The sequence below is a fragment of the Gigantopelta aegis genome, chromosome 11 (assembly GCF_016097555.1).
Source record: "Gigantopelta aegis isolate Gae_Host chromosome 11, Gae_host_genome, whole genome shotgun sequence".
Classification (NCBI taxonomy): domain Eukaryota; kingdom Metazoa; phylum Mollusca; class Gastropoda; order Neomphalida; family Peltospiridae; genus Gigantopelta; species Gigantopelta aegis.
The window spans coordinates 605,995-622,171 of record NC_054709.1 but is presented as its reverse complement, the minus strand read 5'-3'; the positions used below and the strand labels follow the sequence as shown (position 1 = coordinate 622,171).

General features: G+C 37.2%; 1 protein-coding gene across 1 annotated transcript in view; it reads right to left on the bottom strand.

Annotated features, from left to right (window-relative positions):
• The window catches only part of LOC121385192 (zinc transporter ZIP10-like), a 60,585-nt gene that overhangs the window by 19,432 nt on the left and 24,976 nt on the right, over positions 1-16,177 (bottom strand). Inside the window, exons 3-6 of the mRNA XM_041515761.1 lie at positions 13,180-13,349; positions 7,042-7,221; positions 5,628-5,748; positions 3,358-3,702 (exon numbers count right to left, since the gene is read on the bottom strand). Of these exons, the coding sequence (XP_041371695.1) occupies positions 3,358-3,702; positions 5,628-5,748; positions 7,042-7,221; positions 13,180-13,349 (816 nt within the window). The remainder of the gene's footprint in view (positions 1-3,357; positions 3,703-5,627; positions 5,749-7,041; positions 7,222-13,179; positions 13,350-16,177) is intronic.

The following is a 16,177-nucleotide window of genomic DNA, read 5'->3' as shown; positions in this document are numbered from 1 at the left end:
TTAAATCAGTACTCATGGACAAATACATGTACCCTGTACACACCGATCTACGTCCAACCCCTCTTTAAATCTGTACTCATGACAAATACATGTACCCTGTACACACCGAACTACGTCCAACCCCTCTTTAAATCTGTACTCATGACAAATACATGTACCCTGTACACACCAAGCTACATCTCACCCCTCTTTAAATCTGTACACATGGACAAATACATGTACCCTGTACACACCTACCTACGTCCCGCCTCTCTTTAAATCTGTACACATGGACAAATACATGTACCCTGTACACACCTACCTACGTCCAACCCCTCTTTAAATCTGTACTCATGACAAATACATGTACCCTGTACACACCGAGCTACATCCCGCCCCTCTTTATATCTGTACTCATGACAAATACATGTACCCTGTACACACCGAGCTACGTCTCACCCCTCTTTAAATCTGTACACATGGACAAATACATGTACCCTGTACACACCTACCTACGTCCCGCCCCTCTTTAAATCTGTATGCATGACAAATACATGTACCCTGTACACACCGAGCTACGTCCCGCCCCTCTTTAAATATGTACTCATGACAAATACATGTACCCTGTACACACCTACCTACGTCCCGCCCCTCTTTAAATCTGTATGCATGACAAATACATGTACCCTGTACACACCTAGCTACGTCCCGCCCATCTTTAAATCTGTACTCATGACAAATACATGTACCCTGTACACACCGAGCTACGTCCCGCCCATCTTTAAATCTGTACTCATGACAAATACATGTACCCTGTACACACCTAGCTACGTCCCGCCCCTCTTTAAATCTGTACTCATGACAAATACATGTACCCTGTACACACCTAGCTACGTCCCGCCCCTCTTTAAATCTGTACTCATGACAAATACATGTACCCTGTACACACCGATCTACGTCCAACCCCTCTTTAAATCTGTACACATGACAAATACATGTACCCTGTACACACCGAGCTACGTCCAACCCCTCTTTAAATCTGTACTCATGACAAATACATGTACCCTGTACACACCGAGCTACGTCTCACCCCTCTTTATATCTGTACTCATGACAAATACATGTACCCTGTACACACCTAGCTACATCTCACCCCTCTTTAAATCTGTACTCATGGACAAATACATGTACCCTGTACACACCAAGCTACGTCTCACCCCTCTTTAAATCTGTACACATGGACAAATACATGTACCCTGTACACACCAAGCTACGTCCCGCCCCTCTTTAAATCTGTACTCATGGACAAATACATGTACCCTGTACACACCGAGCTACGTCCAACCCCTCTTTAAATCTGTACACATGACAAATACATGTACCCTGTACACACCGAGCTACGTCCAACCCCTCTTTAAATCTGTACACATGGACAAATACATGTACCCTGTACACACCGAGCTACGTCTCGCCCCTCTTTAAATCTGTACTCATGACAAATACATGTACCCTGTACACACCTAGCTACGTCCCACCCCTCTTTAAATCTGTACTCATGACAAATACATGTACCCTGTACACACCGAGCTACGTCCCGCCCCTCTTTAAATCTGTATGCATGACAAATACATGTACCCTGTACACACCAAGCTATGTACTGCCCTCTTTAAATCTGTACTCATGACAAATACATGTACCCTATACACACTCAGAAACGCAAGTTAGGAAACACAGATGGCACAGGAGTTTCATTTGTTTAACGACATCACTAGAGCACATTAATTTATTAATCATCAACTATTGGATGTCAAACATTTGTTAATCATAACATTATGTTTTAGAAAGGAAATACACTACATTTTTTTCATTACCAGCAAGAGATCTTTTATATGCACTTTCACACAGACATAATAAGACGTACCACGTCCTTTGATATACCAGTGGTGGTGCACTGGCTGGAACGGGACAAAACCAAAGGATGCAAATTTTACACAAGTTCTTGTTACTGAAGTAGTGTTGGAAATAGAATAAAACAGATTTTCATCAATTAATTCTTTCATAATAAACTGACAAGTAAATATTTTGTAAATATCTATTTAATGATACTCTACCTAATTTAATATGTACTTGTTTGGACTCATTGATGTACAAGGTGGTGTTTACTCTTGAAATTAAAAGAAATATGTCAGTAAACAGGTGATTTGTGCACTTTATTGGAACAGACTACAACACATTTTGATCGACATGTGTCAATTTCATTTACCCTTAAACAAACTTTTAATTTAAAACTGCAAGTTAACTGAGTATTTTGAATTGCAGCATAAATTATTAATTATGATCATCACATTTAGTGAATATAAATTCAATATAAGTACATTAGAAATCTTGCAACCACTTAAAGGTGCTATATCATAGTTATATATGTGAACATCTGTTTGCTCAAAAGTTACTTAGCAATGTCTACAAATATTTTGTTTTGGAGAGGGATATGGGTAAACAGAGATGTCCCTCACAGCAATGAAAATGACACATATCAATAAAAATGTGTTATAGTCTGTTCCAATAAAGCGCACAAATCGCCTGTTTACTGACATTTTTCTTTTAATTTCCAGAGTAAACACCACCTTGTACATCAATGAGAGCCAAAACAAGTAAATGCTAAATTAGGTAGACTATCATAAAATAGATATTTACAAAATATTTACTTGTCAGTTTAATATGAAAGACATAATCAACTAAAATCATTTTTATTCTATTTCCAACACTACTTTTTTTCTTTCTCTTTTTGACCTACATGTACATATATTAAACAGTGTTGGGAATCACTTGGAACGTCAACCCTGATCATTGATCCTAATCAGTAAGAACCAAGAACCGTCAAAACAATGACAATTATATGAGCTTACTGAAAGACATGTTTTATTTAACAACGCACTCAACACATTTTATTTACAGTTATATGGCATCAGACCACACAGATATTGAGAGGAAACCCGCCATCCCAAGTTCATGGGCTACTCTTTCCGATTAGCAGCAAGGGATCTTTTATATGCACCATCCCATAGACAGGGTAGCACATACCACGGCCTTTGATATACCAGTCGTGGTGCACTGGCTGAAGCGAAAAATAGCCCAATCGATCCCACACCAACCGCGCATTGAGCGAGTGCTGTACCACTGGACTATGCCCCTCCCCATGTCACAGTTGGAGAGACAAGGACTGGGATGTGGACAAGGACAGAGAAACAAGTTGAAACATAGGAGCTGCCAGATCAGGAAGAAATGAGATGGAAGTCAAAGAAGAGAAAGGACGGGGGGCAGTGGGACAAAATAATTACCCCCCCCCCCCCCCCCAATGAATCATGTAAAAATCCTCACCGATTTCGTGTGGCAGTTCGTGACAGAAGACCGCGATGGAGGTGCTGAAGCCGCTGGTGATGCTGGTGGAGAACGCTGCGCCAATGGCGAGGCCGTCACTGAAGTTGTGGATGCCGTCGCCCAGGATCACCATCCACGCAATGGCCGCCACCGAGTTGGGAATAGGTTCGCCGACATCGCCGTCGGCATCGCTCACAGCGTGGGGGTGGTGAGTGTGACCGTGGCTGTTGGAGCTCAGTATCGATGGCATCAACACCTCAACCTCTTCATTGGTCGTCCTAGCAAGAGACAACTCCATACTGGTGTCAGCGTTGGTGGAGCGATTGGTGTGCTGCATGTTTGACGCTGTAAAAGAAAGCAATGTATTTTTAACAACCCTGTACGAGCATCAAAACCTTCAATTTATTGTTGTCTGTGTTGCTGGAACTATTTGGATGGGCCACGTTCGACGCTGTAAAAGAAAGGAATGTCTGTTATATCAGCAGCAACGTGTTCTCAGGCAATCTGGAAATAGTGGAATCAGTGTTGTTGGAGCGGATCCAGGAGGGGCACGTTAAAACTGCAAGAGAAAGGAATAAATGTTTGACAATCTCATTCCAGCGTCATCACCTCTACCTCAGTACTCAGACCACCTGCAAATAGTGGACTCGGTGTTGTTGGAGCGATTTGGGTAGGCCACGTTAAAACTGCAAGAGAAAGGAATAACTGACAATCTCATTCCAACGTCATCTCCTCTACCTTAATACTCAGACCACCTGCAAATAGTGGACTTGGTGTTGTTGGTGCAATTCACATGGGGCAGTTTAACCTTCTGAGTATTGCAGGTGAGATATCTCGCCCGACATTACAGGCAGTTGACACACTGTACACTGTATACAGTGTATTCCCCATTACATATTTCACGCCGTTTTGCACACGACACTCACCAGCAACAATTATATAACAGGAAACAGAAGACAACTCCTGTATCTTTAGTTTTCGGCAAGTATTTTCGCTTGACAACAATGGCGACACATCGAGGTCATTTTCAGGGATCGATAGCTGATTGTGACAGCTAATTTGATAATGCATTTGATCGTTTTACCAACATCGAAAAATCACCAAATATTGGGATATGAATCGTAGTTTGTTTCAAAAAACAAATTCTGGTCAGAAGCCACTGTTATTAAGAATAATGGACATTAATATTGGACAGCTGGTCACAAATGCCTGTAAGTAAACGTGATTTTTTTCTCTTTTTCTTACCTAATTTTAATCAACATTAACTGATCTAAAATACAATAAAAATTAGAAAAACCCACGAAAATAATACTTACCAATTCAAACATGAACTTTATTTTATGTATTTATAAAACATTTAAGTGAATATATGTGAGTAAAAATTATAAACTTGTACCCACTCAACTTGGTTTTTGTCAAAAATTAGTCCAGTAGTGTAAAGGTTAAAGCTGTAAGAGAAAGGAAGGTTTAACAAGTCTATACCAACATGGATGGTGTACGTTTAAAGCTGTAAGAGAAAGGAAGGTTTAACAAGTCTATACCGACATGGATGGTGTACGTTTAAAGCTGTAAGAGAAAGGAAGGTTTAACAAGTCTATACCGACATGGATGGTGTACGTTTAAAGCTGTAAGAGAAAGGAAGGTTTCACAAGTCTATACCAACATGGATGGTGTACGTTTAAAGCTGTAAGAGAAAGGAAGGTTTAACAAGTCTATACCAACATGGATGGTGTACGTTTAAAGCTGTAAGAGAAAGGAAGGTTTAACAAGTCTATACCAACATGGATGGTGTACGTTTAAAGCTGTAAGAGAAAGAAATGACGGTTTAAACAGCATCAACACCTCATCCTACAATAATCTGGAAATAGTGCACTTCGAAATAGCGGCCTGCAAAAACGCGAAAAGCAGTCCATTTTCTAGACCCAACAGGTGAAATATAAATTCACCTGCTAAAACCAGAAAAAAATCACAGGTCATTTTTTAAGAGACAGACATATGGATGGTTATCTAATCTGCTAGTTAGCTCAAGATTGTGTCATCTTTTAATACCATAATGCACTCAAATATATCTCGGAGGTATATATTTTTTCCACACTGCCCCAGACCTTTCATGCACCCTGTGCTGTCTTTATTTCCCAGCAGGCCATATTTTTGTTATATGCATTTGATTGTGGCCAGATGAAATAGAAAAGAAATGGACTCGTTACATTTGCTAATATTTAATGCTTCCCTACGTACATTTGCCGATTTATCGTATTTTAGGAACTCACGTCTGTTTGGGTGGGACACCATGGCCACTTCTTCACACGACGCGAACCTGGACCCATCCTTTGACAGCTTTTTACTGAGTGCGTTCTGGCTCTGGACCACACACGAAGTCTTTGTATCAGTCTGGAAATACAAAGGAAAGGAATGTTTGTTTAATGACACCTCAGCACATTGTACACTAAACCATGGATATTTGGCTCTTCAGTTAATAAAAATACCTGTCTGGAGGGAAAGAATTTGGATTAGTCTGCAGAGTGCTCACCTGGAGGTCCTGATGTCATGGTTAAACTTGGGGTTTTTTGTTTAACGACACCACTAGAGCACACTGATTTATTAATTATCGGCTGTTGGATGTGAAACATTTGGTGATTCTGACATGTAGTCATCAGAGTAAATGCACTACATTTTTCCATTAGCAGCAAGGGATCTTAAGAGTGTGTCACATGTCAGCTAGTGACGTCACTGTTAGTAGCGAGGGATCTTAAGAGTGTGTCACACGTTAGCTAGTGACGTCACTGTTAGTAGTGAGGGATCTTAAGAGTGTGTCACATGTTAGCTAGTGACGTCACTGTTAGTAGCGAGGGATCTTAAGAGTGTGTCACACATCAGCTAGTGACGTCACTGTTAGTAGCGAGGGATCTTAAGAGTGTGTCACACGTTAGCTAGTGACGTCACTGTTAGTAGCGAGGGATCTTAAGAGTGTGTCACACGTTAGCTAGTGACGTCACTGTTAGTAGCGAGGGATCTTAAGAGTGTGTCACACGTTAGCTAGTGACGTCACTGTTAGTAGCGAGGGATCTTAAGAGTGTGTCACACGTTAGCTAGTGATGTCACTGTTATGTTAGTAGCGAGGGATCTTAAGAGTGTGTCACACGTTAGCTAGTGACGTCACTGTTAGTAGCGAGGGATCTTAAGAGTGTCACACGTTAGCTAGTGACGTCACTGTTAGTAGCGAGGGATCTTAAGAGTGTCACACGTTAGCTAGTGACGTCACTGTTAGTAGCGAGGGATCTTAAGAGTGTGTCACACGTTAGCTAGTGACGTCACTGTTAGTAGCGAGAGATCTTAAGAGTGTGTCACACGTTAGCTAGTGACGTCACTGTTAGTAGCGAGGGATCTTAAGAGTGTGTCACACGTTAGCTAATGACGTCACTGTTAGTAGCGAGGGATCTTAAGAGTGTGTCACACGTTAGCTAGTGACGTCACTGTTAGTAGCGAGGGATCTTATTTTCTAAATTGCACACAACACTGGTATATTATTGGTTTTTGCAAAACCATCCTTGTCGATGAGTGCAAGACTTTTTAAAATTATTATTCAAGAGTTAATTATGGAAAGATTATGCATGGAACATTTTGAAAACAAATATATTCTGCCGTAAATTCCTCAGCCAAAGGACTAAAAAAACGAGTAAACACCTTGTTGGTTCTCTTGCGTCTGCTGTCGGTGGTGATGATGAGGATTCGCTCCATGATGTAGAACGCGAAGAGCGACAGCACGGCCACCAGCCCCTTCATCGTCATGGTCCCCTCGTTGATCAGGTGCAGCTCTCCGCCCCCATGGTTGTGGGAATCCTCCTGGTGACTCGAGTTTATCGACTGTAACGACAAACAGGCAGTAATAAACAATCAGGTGTATGGATCCACCGAGGTGGTTCGATCCTGTGACACAAGCACCTCAGGCGAGCACTCTCACCTAACTGAGTTAAATCCCACCCCCACACAATAATGAAAGGAAGTGATCAATTATAATCAAACAATAATGAAAGGAAGTGATCACTTATAATCAAAGGAAGTGATCAATTATAATCAAACCATAATGAAAGGAAGTGATCACTTATAATCAAACCATGATGAAAGGAAGTGATCACTTATAATCAAAGGAAGTGATCAATTATAATCAAACCATAATGAAAGGAAGTGATCAGTTATAATCAAACCATAATCAAAGGAAGTGATCAGTTATAATCAAACCATGATGAAAGGAAGTGATCACTTATAATCAAAGGAAGTGATCAATTATAATCAAACCATAATGAAAGGAAGTGATCAGTTATAATCAAACCATGATGAAAGGAAGTGATCAGCTATAATCAAACCATGATGAAAGGAAGTGATCAGTTATAATCAAACAATAATGAAAGGAAGTGATCAATTATAATCAAACCATGATGGAAGGAAGTGATCAATTATAATCAAACAATAATGAAAGGAAGTGATCAGATATAATCAAACCATAATGAAAGGAAGTGATCAATTATAATCAAACCATGATGAAAGGAAGTGATCAGATATAATCAAACCATAATGAAAGGAAGTGATCAATTATAATCAAACCATGATGAAAGGAAGTGATCAGATATAATCAAACCATAATGAAAGGAAGTGATCAATTATAATCAAACCATGATGAAAGGAAGTGATCAATTATAATCAAACCATGATGAATGAAAGGAAGTGATCAGTTATAATCAAACCATAATGAAAGGAAGTGATCAATTATAATCAAACCATGATGAAAGGAAGTGATCAATTATAATCAAACAATGATGAAAGGAAGTGATCAGTTATAATCAAACCATGATGAAAGGAAGTGATCAGTTATAATCAAACAATGATGAAAGGAAGTGATCAATTATAATCAAACCATGATGAAAGGAAATGATCAATTATAATCAAACCATGATGAAAGGAAGTGATCAGATATAATCAAACCATGATGAAAGGAAGTGAACAGTTATAATCAAACCATGATGAAAGGAAGTGATCAATTATAATCAAACCATGATGAAAGGAAGTGATCAGTTATAATCAAACCATGATGAATGAAAGGAAGTGATCAGTTATAATCAAACCATGATGAAAGGAAGTGATCAGTTATAATCAAACCATGATGAAAGAAAGTGATGAGATATAATCAAACCATGATGAAAGGAAGTGATCAATTATAATCAAACCATGATGAAAGGAAGTGATCAGATATAATCAAATCATAATGAAAGGAAGTGATCAATTATAATCAAACCATGATGAAAGGAAGTGATCAATTATAATCAAACCATAATGAAAGGAAGTGATCAATTATAATCAAACAATAATGAAAGGAAGTGATCAATTATAATCAAACAATAATGAAAGGAAGTGATCAATTATAATCAAACCATGATGAAAGGAAATGATCAATTATAATCAAACCATGATGAAAGGAAGTGATCAGATATAATCAAACAATAATGAAAGGAAGTGATCAATTATAATCAAACAATAATGAAAGGAAGTGATAAATTATAATCAAACAATAATGAATGGAAGTGATCTATTATAATCAAACCATGATGAAAGGAAGTGATCAGTTATAATCAAACCATAATGAAAGGAAGTGATCAATTATAATCAAACCATGATGAAAGGAAGTGATCAATTATAATCAAACCATGATGAAAGGAAGTGATCAGTTATAATCAAACAATGATGAAAGGAAGTGATCAGTTATAATCAAACCATGATGAAAGGAAGTGATCAATTACAATCAAACAATAATGAAAGGAAGTGATCAATTATAATCAAACCATGATGAAAGGAAATGATCAATTATAATCAAACCATGATGAAAGGAAGTGATCAGTTATAATCAAACCATGATGAAAGGAAGTGATCAATTATAATCAAACCATGATGAAAGGAAGTGATCAGTTATAATCAAACCATGATGAATGAAAGGAAGTGATCAGTTATAATCAAACCATGATGAAAGGAAGTGATCAGTTATAATCAAACCATGATGAAAGAAAGTGATCAGATATAATCAAACCATGATAAAAGGAAGTGATCAATTATAATCAAACCATGATGAAAGGAAGTGATCAGATATAATCAAATCATAATGAAAGGAAGTGATCAATTATAATCAAACCATGATGAAAGGAAGTGATCAATTATAATCAAACCATAATGAAAGGAAGTGATCAATTATAATCAAACAATAATGAAAGGAAGTGATCAATTATAATCAAACAATAATGAAAGGAAGTGATCAATTATAATCAAACCATGATGAAAGGAAATGATCAATTATAATCAAACCATGATGAAAGGAAGTGATCAGATATAATCAAACAATAATGAAAGGAAGTGATCAATTATAATCAAACAATAATGAAAGGAAGTGATAAATTATAATCAAACAATAATGAATGGAAGTGATCAATTATAATCAAACCATGATGAAAGGAAGTGATCAGTTATAATCAAACCATAATGAAAGGAAGTGATCAATTATAATCAAACCATGATGAAAGGAAGTGATCAATTATAATCAAACCATGATGAAAGGAAGTGATCAGTTATAATCAAACAATGATGAAAGGAAGTGATCAGTTATAATCAAACCATGATGAAAGGAAGTGATCAATTATAATCAAACAATAATGAAAGGAAGTGATCAATTATAATCAAACCATGATGAAAGGAAATGATCAATTATAATCAAACCATGATGAAAGGAAGTGATCAGTTATAATCAAACCATTATGAAAGGAAGTGATCAATTATAATCAAACCATGATGAAAGGAAGTGATCAGATATAATCAAACCATGATGAAAGGAAGTGATCAGTTATAATCAAACAATAATGAAAGGAAGTGATCAGATATAATCAAACAATAATGAAAGGAAGTGATCAATTATAATCAAACCATGATGAAAGGAAGTGATAAATTATAATCAAACCATGATGAAAGGAAGTGATCAGTTATAATCAAACCATGATGAAAGGAAGTGATCAGTTATAATCAAACCATGATGAAAGGAAGTGATCAATTATAATCAAACCATGATGAAAGGAAGTGATCAGTTATAATCAAACCATGATGAAAGGAAGTGATCAATTATAATCAAACCATGATGAAAGGAAGTGATCAGTTATAATCAAACCATGATGAAAGGAAGTGATCAATTATAATCAAACCATGATGAAAGGAAGTGATCAGTTATAATCAAACCATGATGAATGAAAGGAAGTGATCAGTTATAATCAAACCATGATGAAAGGAAGTGATCAGTTATAATCAAACCATAATGAATGAAAGGAAGTGCTCAGTTATAATCAAACCATAATGAATGAAAGGAAGTGATCAGTTATAATCAAACCATAATGAATGAAAGGAAGTGCTCAGTTATAATCAAACCATAATGAATGAAAGGAAGTGATCAGTTATAATCAAACCATAATGAAAGGAAGTGATCAGTTATAATCAAACAATAATGAAAGGAAGTGATCAATTATAATCAAACAATAATGAAAGGAAGTGATCAATTATAATCAAACCATAATGAATGAAAGGAAGTGATCAGTTATAATCAAACCATAATGAAAGGAAGTGATCAGTTATAATCAAACCATAATGAATGAAAGGAAGTGATCAGTTATAATCAAACCATAATGAAAGGAAGTGATCAGTTATAATCAAACAATAATGAAAGGAAGTGATCAATTATAATCAAACCATGATGAAAGGAAGTGATCAATTATAATCAAACCATGATGAAAGGAAGTGATCAGTTATAATCAAACAATAATGAAAGGAAGTGATCAGTTATAATCAAACAATAATGAAAGGAAGTGATCAGTTATAATCAAACAATAATGAAAGGAAGTGATCAATTATAATAAAAAAATGGATCGGTTCGACTCTAACGAAGGTGATGATATATTGTAAAAATATACAGTCGGTTGTGTGGGCAAATATTAACTGTAATTGTTCCTCCAGTGTAGATGATGCTCGTCTTCCTGGTGACTTGAGTCTATCGACTTTGATGACAAAAAGGCAGAAATAATTTGAAATTCCTAAAGTGTGTTTTCCAGATGTTAAAGTGACTATCCTCAGTTTGTTGCCATTTTAAAAGGTTTTCCCAAAAATAAAATATTTTTACATTATTCAAATTAAAGTTCGAACCAAATTGTTATCAACTACTATAAATTATTCTACTACCTTTAGTTGCTGTTCGATTTTCCAAAAATTTTGTTCCGACACAAATCGTGAAAAAAACATTACAGTGACAGATTCCACGTACGAGACTGTAAGGATGTCACCGATATCAACATCACTGAGATTGCATAGGACAAAATCCATTTTGATTGTTTATGGAATATTCTTCAAGAGGGGTGGGTCGTTATGGCGTAAGCTAACATCATGAAATGCACTACAGTACAATGCAGTCATCATGATGTTAGATTAATTATGTCAAATACTTAGGAGGCTTCCACCCCTCTTGAAGAGTATTCCACAAAAAATGCAAATTGGTAGATGGTGAAAAATTGCATGTGTTTTGTCCAAAGTCGATACACGTGATATGGTTTTAGTCCAATATGTTGAATCCCTGTCAATTTAATGTTTTTTTCATGATTTATGTTTGGACAAAAAGTGGAGAAAAGCGAAATTTAGCATAGCTGTTAACAATTTGGATCGGACTTCACAATTTTTTCACATTTTCATTTTAGAACATAAAAAAAAGAAGTTTGTTTTGTTTAATGACACAACTAGAGCACATCGATGTATTAATCATTGGCTATTGGATGTCAAACATTTGGTAATTCTGACATATAGTCTTAGAGAGAAAACCTGTTACAGCTTTCTATTAGTAGTAAGGGATCTTTTATATGCACCATCCTACAGACAGGATAGCACATACCACAGCCTTTGGTGATCATACCAGTCGTGGTGCACTGGTTGGAATGAGAAATAGCCAAATGGGCCACTGACAATGATCACAGTCCAACAGGGCATCCAGCGATCGCTTAAGGGGCATTCTTGAATTATACTATTAGAACACCTAAATCGGAATAACCACTTGTCCACTTGTCCTGTCAAATGAAAATCTGCTCTGACAAGCAAAAAGTACCTCAGTGATTGTCCAGTGGACAAATGAGAATGTTCAGTGCAGTTTAATTTTGAGCAATCACAAATACGGTCCTTGTACTTGAATAACACAAAACGTTTATTTGGAAAAAGTGATAATATTGCTGGACATGTAAGTAGATTACTAGATGTATTTGTCAGGTGGACAAATGAAACATTGTTTATTTCTATCACTGACTTGCCCTCTTTCTCATGACAAATCGGTGCAACTACTCTCATAATGAGAATGACACTTTACATACAGGTATATATGTAACAGTTTGAGTGCTGTACATGTATCACCTTTCTAGTGAAGGAAAGAAATATTTTATTTAACGACGCACTCAACACACTGTATTTACGGTTATATGGCACTGGACATATGGTTAAGTACCACACAGATATTGAGAGAGGAAACCCACTGTAGCCACTTCATGGGCTACTCTTTCCGATTAGCAGCAAGGGATCTTTTATATGCACCATCCCACAGACAGGATAGTTCATACCACAGCCTTTGATATACCAGTCGTGGTGCACTGGCTGGAGCGAGAACTAGTCCAATGGGCCCACCGACAGGATCCTAGATCGATCGCGCATCAGGCAAGTATTGTACCACTGAGCTACGTTCCGCCCCCCCCCCCCTTTCTAGTGAAGACTTACGTGAGGGAACAGATGGAGCAGGGCGTCGCCTGTCAGGGTTCCCACAGCGAGGGCCACCAGGAACTGTAGAAGATGATTGTAGAACACTCTGTGCATCAGCGGAATGATTGCCACGCCCAGCAACCCGACCAGACTGACGATCAGGACCGCTAAAAAACTGAAACCCCACACTGAAAGTATAAGAAAGTTAAAGTTTGTTTTGTTTAACGACACCATCGATCCCAGACCGACTGCTCATCATGTGAGCGCTTTACCACTGTGCTAGATCCCTTCCCGTGAAAGTACAAGACACAAATCATACGTAATGATAATCATGTAATGGAAGTACAAGACACAAGTCATACGTAATGATAATCATGTAATGGAAGTACAAGACACAAGTCATACGTAATGATAATCATGTAATGGAAGTACAAGATATAACGGTTACACACCACCAATTTGATTATGCTATGCAGTTCCACACAATTTCTATGTCAAATAATCAACATACGTGTAGATTGACCACAAAGATTTTCAATTAGCCACCCTAATATCAGACCACTGCCTCATATTCAACTGTTCATATCAGTTCAAGGGCCGTAACTCTGTGAAAAATGTGTAGATTGCCATGAAAGGTAAACTTGATCTGAGACTGTAGACTACATGATAAAGCTAGTTATCCTATAACTTACCCATGATATCCATGTCATAAACCCATGGGATAATTTTAGTGTATTAACCCAGTTAATAATGGTATGCAAATTTGCAAGGTCTCTAGGTAATGTGTTGCTGTGGATGGGTCATTTGCTTACAAGCCAACAAGACCTGTATACCTGAGCATAACGTTTTCAAAGATTTAGTTAAAATGTGTGACATCAAACTAATTAGTGCTAATCATGATGACGTCATATTACCGATGACAGCGACTTTAGTACTGTGGTTTAATTGAATTAAAATAAATTATTTTAGAAGTGATACAGGGTAAATAGAATTCACTACTCATGTTTTTTAATATGTAAAATATCAACCTCGTCTAGTCAATTGGTATTTGTCTCGGCAGAGCCTCAACAAATACTGATTAACATAGACTCGGTTGATATTTTCCATATTAAAAAATACTTGTGACGAATCCTCTATATACATATATACAATATCTTCAGGCATTTCCAAAAACAAGTTCAAAAAAAAAAATTCATACATCTCAAGTCTAAGGGACATAACTCTGTGAAAAATGGGTAAATCGTCATGTGAAAGTAAAACTCGATCTGTAACAGTACATGATAAAACTACATGTATACACAAAATGAATTAATGAATATTTAATGACACCCAAAATGTCAGCTGAATATCGTGAAAACTGTATGTGGAACAGACAGACAGATGGACCCATGAATACTGAATATACAGATTATAAAATGAACAAAGGACACAAACATAAAGTTGCAACAATGTCATACAGCCAGTTGGCCTGTAACCAATTTAATAGGTTGATGACTTGAACAGGTAACTGGTGTTTAGTACTACATGTAGCAGACAGCACGACTTAAGAAATCGATTTCTGAGACTTAACTGTCTATTATTCACATTTAACATCCATTTCACATGTGCTATCTTCGTGATCACTGGCCTGGCCTTTCAAAATAATAATATATGTCCTGACAAAGATAGAAATAGTAGTGGTGCGGAGGGCAGGGGTAGTGGTGCGGAGGGCAGGGGTAGTGGTGCGGAGGGCAGGGGTAGTGGTGCGGAGGGCAGGGGTAGTGATTATAGTCCGGAGAAGATGCTTTATTACACCAGCAGGCACTTATAGCAGGGAAAATAAAAATCATAATTTCTCATGCATTGGTTTAACGTACACTACTATTCGACGATTTTCCGCCAATAAACCAATCACCGTGTCAGTACTAAATATGATGTCATCACGATTTGGCAAAGCACACACAATAACGTCACGTAGTTTAAAGTGTTTACATTTACGTCTTTCTGGTTTCAGTGTTAAATTTGTAATAAAATGGTAGTTTAATGCAATTCATTATCAGGGGTGGGAATTGACGAAATGTAAAAAAAAAGGAAATCTCGAGGGTCTCGGAAATTCTTGAAATCCTAGGTTAAAATCTGTGCCATCTGACACATTTTGGAGGAAAGGATGATTAAAATGTGAGGAAACACAATGTTCCATGAAAGGAAAAGAGCTGATCAAAGGAGAATTCTCACCCCTGATTATAGATTTTTTTTTACAGAATATAGAGAACTTTGGGTTTTTAAAATTACCTGTGAACCGTGAATAAAATACAAAGTTAAAGCAATACCCAGAACAATAAACTAGTTTACGTCATTTCTATATACATGGACGTGTAGCCAATGTAGGCTATATCAAAAATAAAGGCTTTTAAAAAAAACCCAAATAGCTGAGGTAATAAATAGAATAACAAACTCGGTACCAGTTATTATCAAATTTATGTCCCTCGTGAAATAATTTTCACTTGTCACTCATTAAAGCTGATGTGATGGTCAATTATAAAAATCTATAATCGATTGTGTGGGGAAATGTTAACTGTATGTAAGGTCAAATAAAATTATATGTGTGGTTCTGGTTACATGACCAACCTTAATTATTTTATTTTTTTTGACAAACCTAAATGTTTTGTCTCCACAGGATTACCAATCTTTTGTCTTTTTTTAAGGGGCGGTGAAGTCAAATATGAGGATTATGTGTTGTAATGATGCATACCTGAACCAGCGACACACACCCGGAACACAGACACACACCCGGAACACTGAGACATACCTGAACCAGCGACACATACCTGGAACACCGACACATACCTGGACCAGCGACACATACCAGGAACACCAACACATACCCAGAACACCGACACATACCAGGAACACTGACACATACCCGGAACATCGACACATACCCGGACCAGCGACACATACCAGGAACACTGACACATACCCGAACCAGCGACACATACCCGGACCAGCAACACATACCAGGAACACCAACACATAC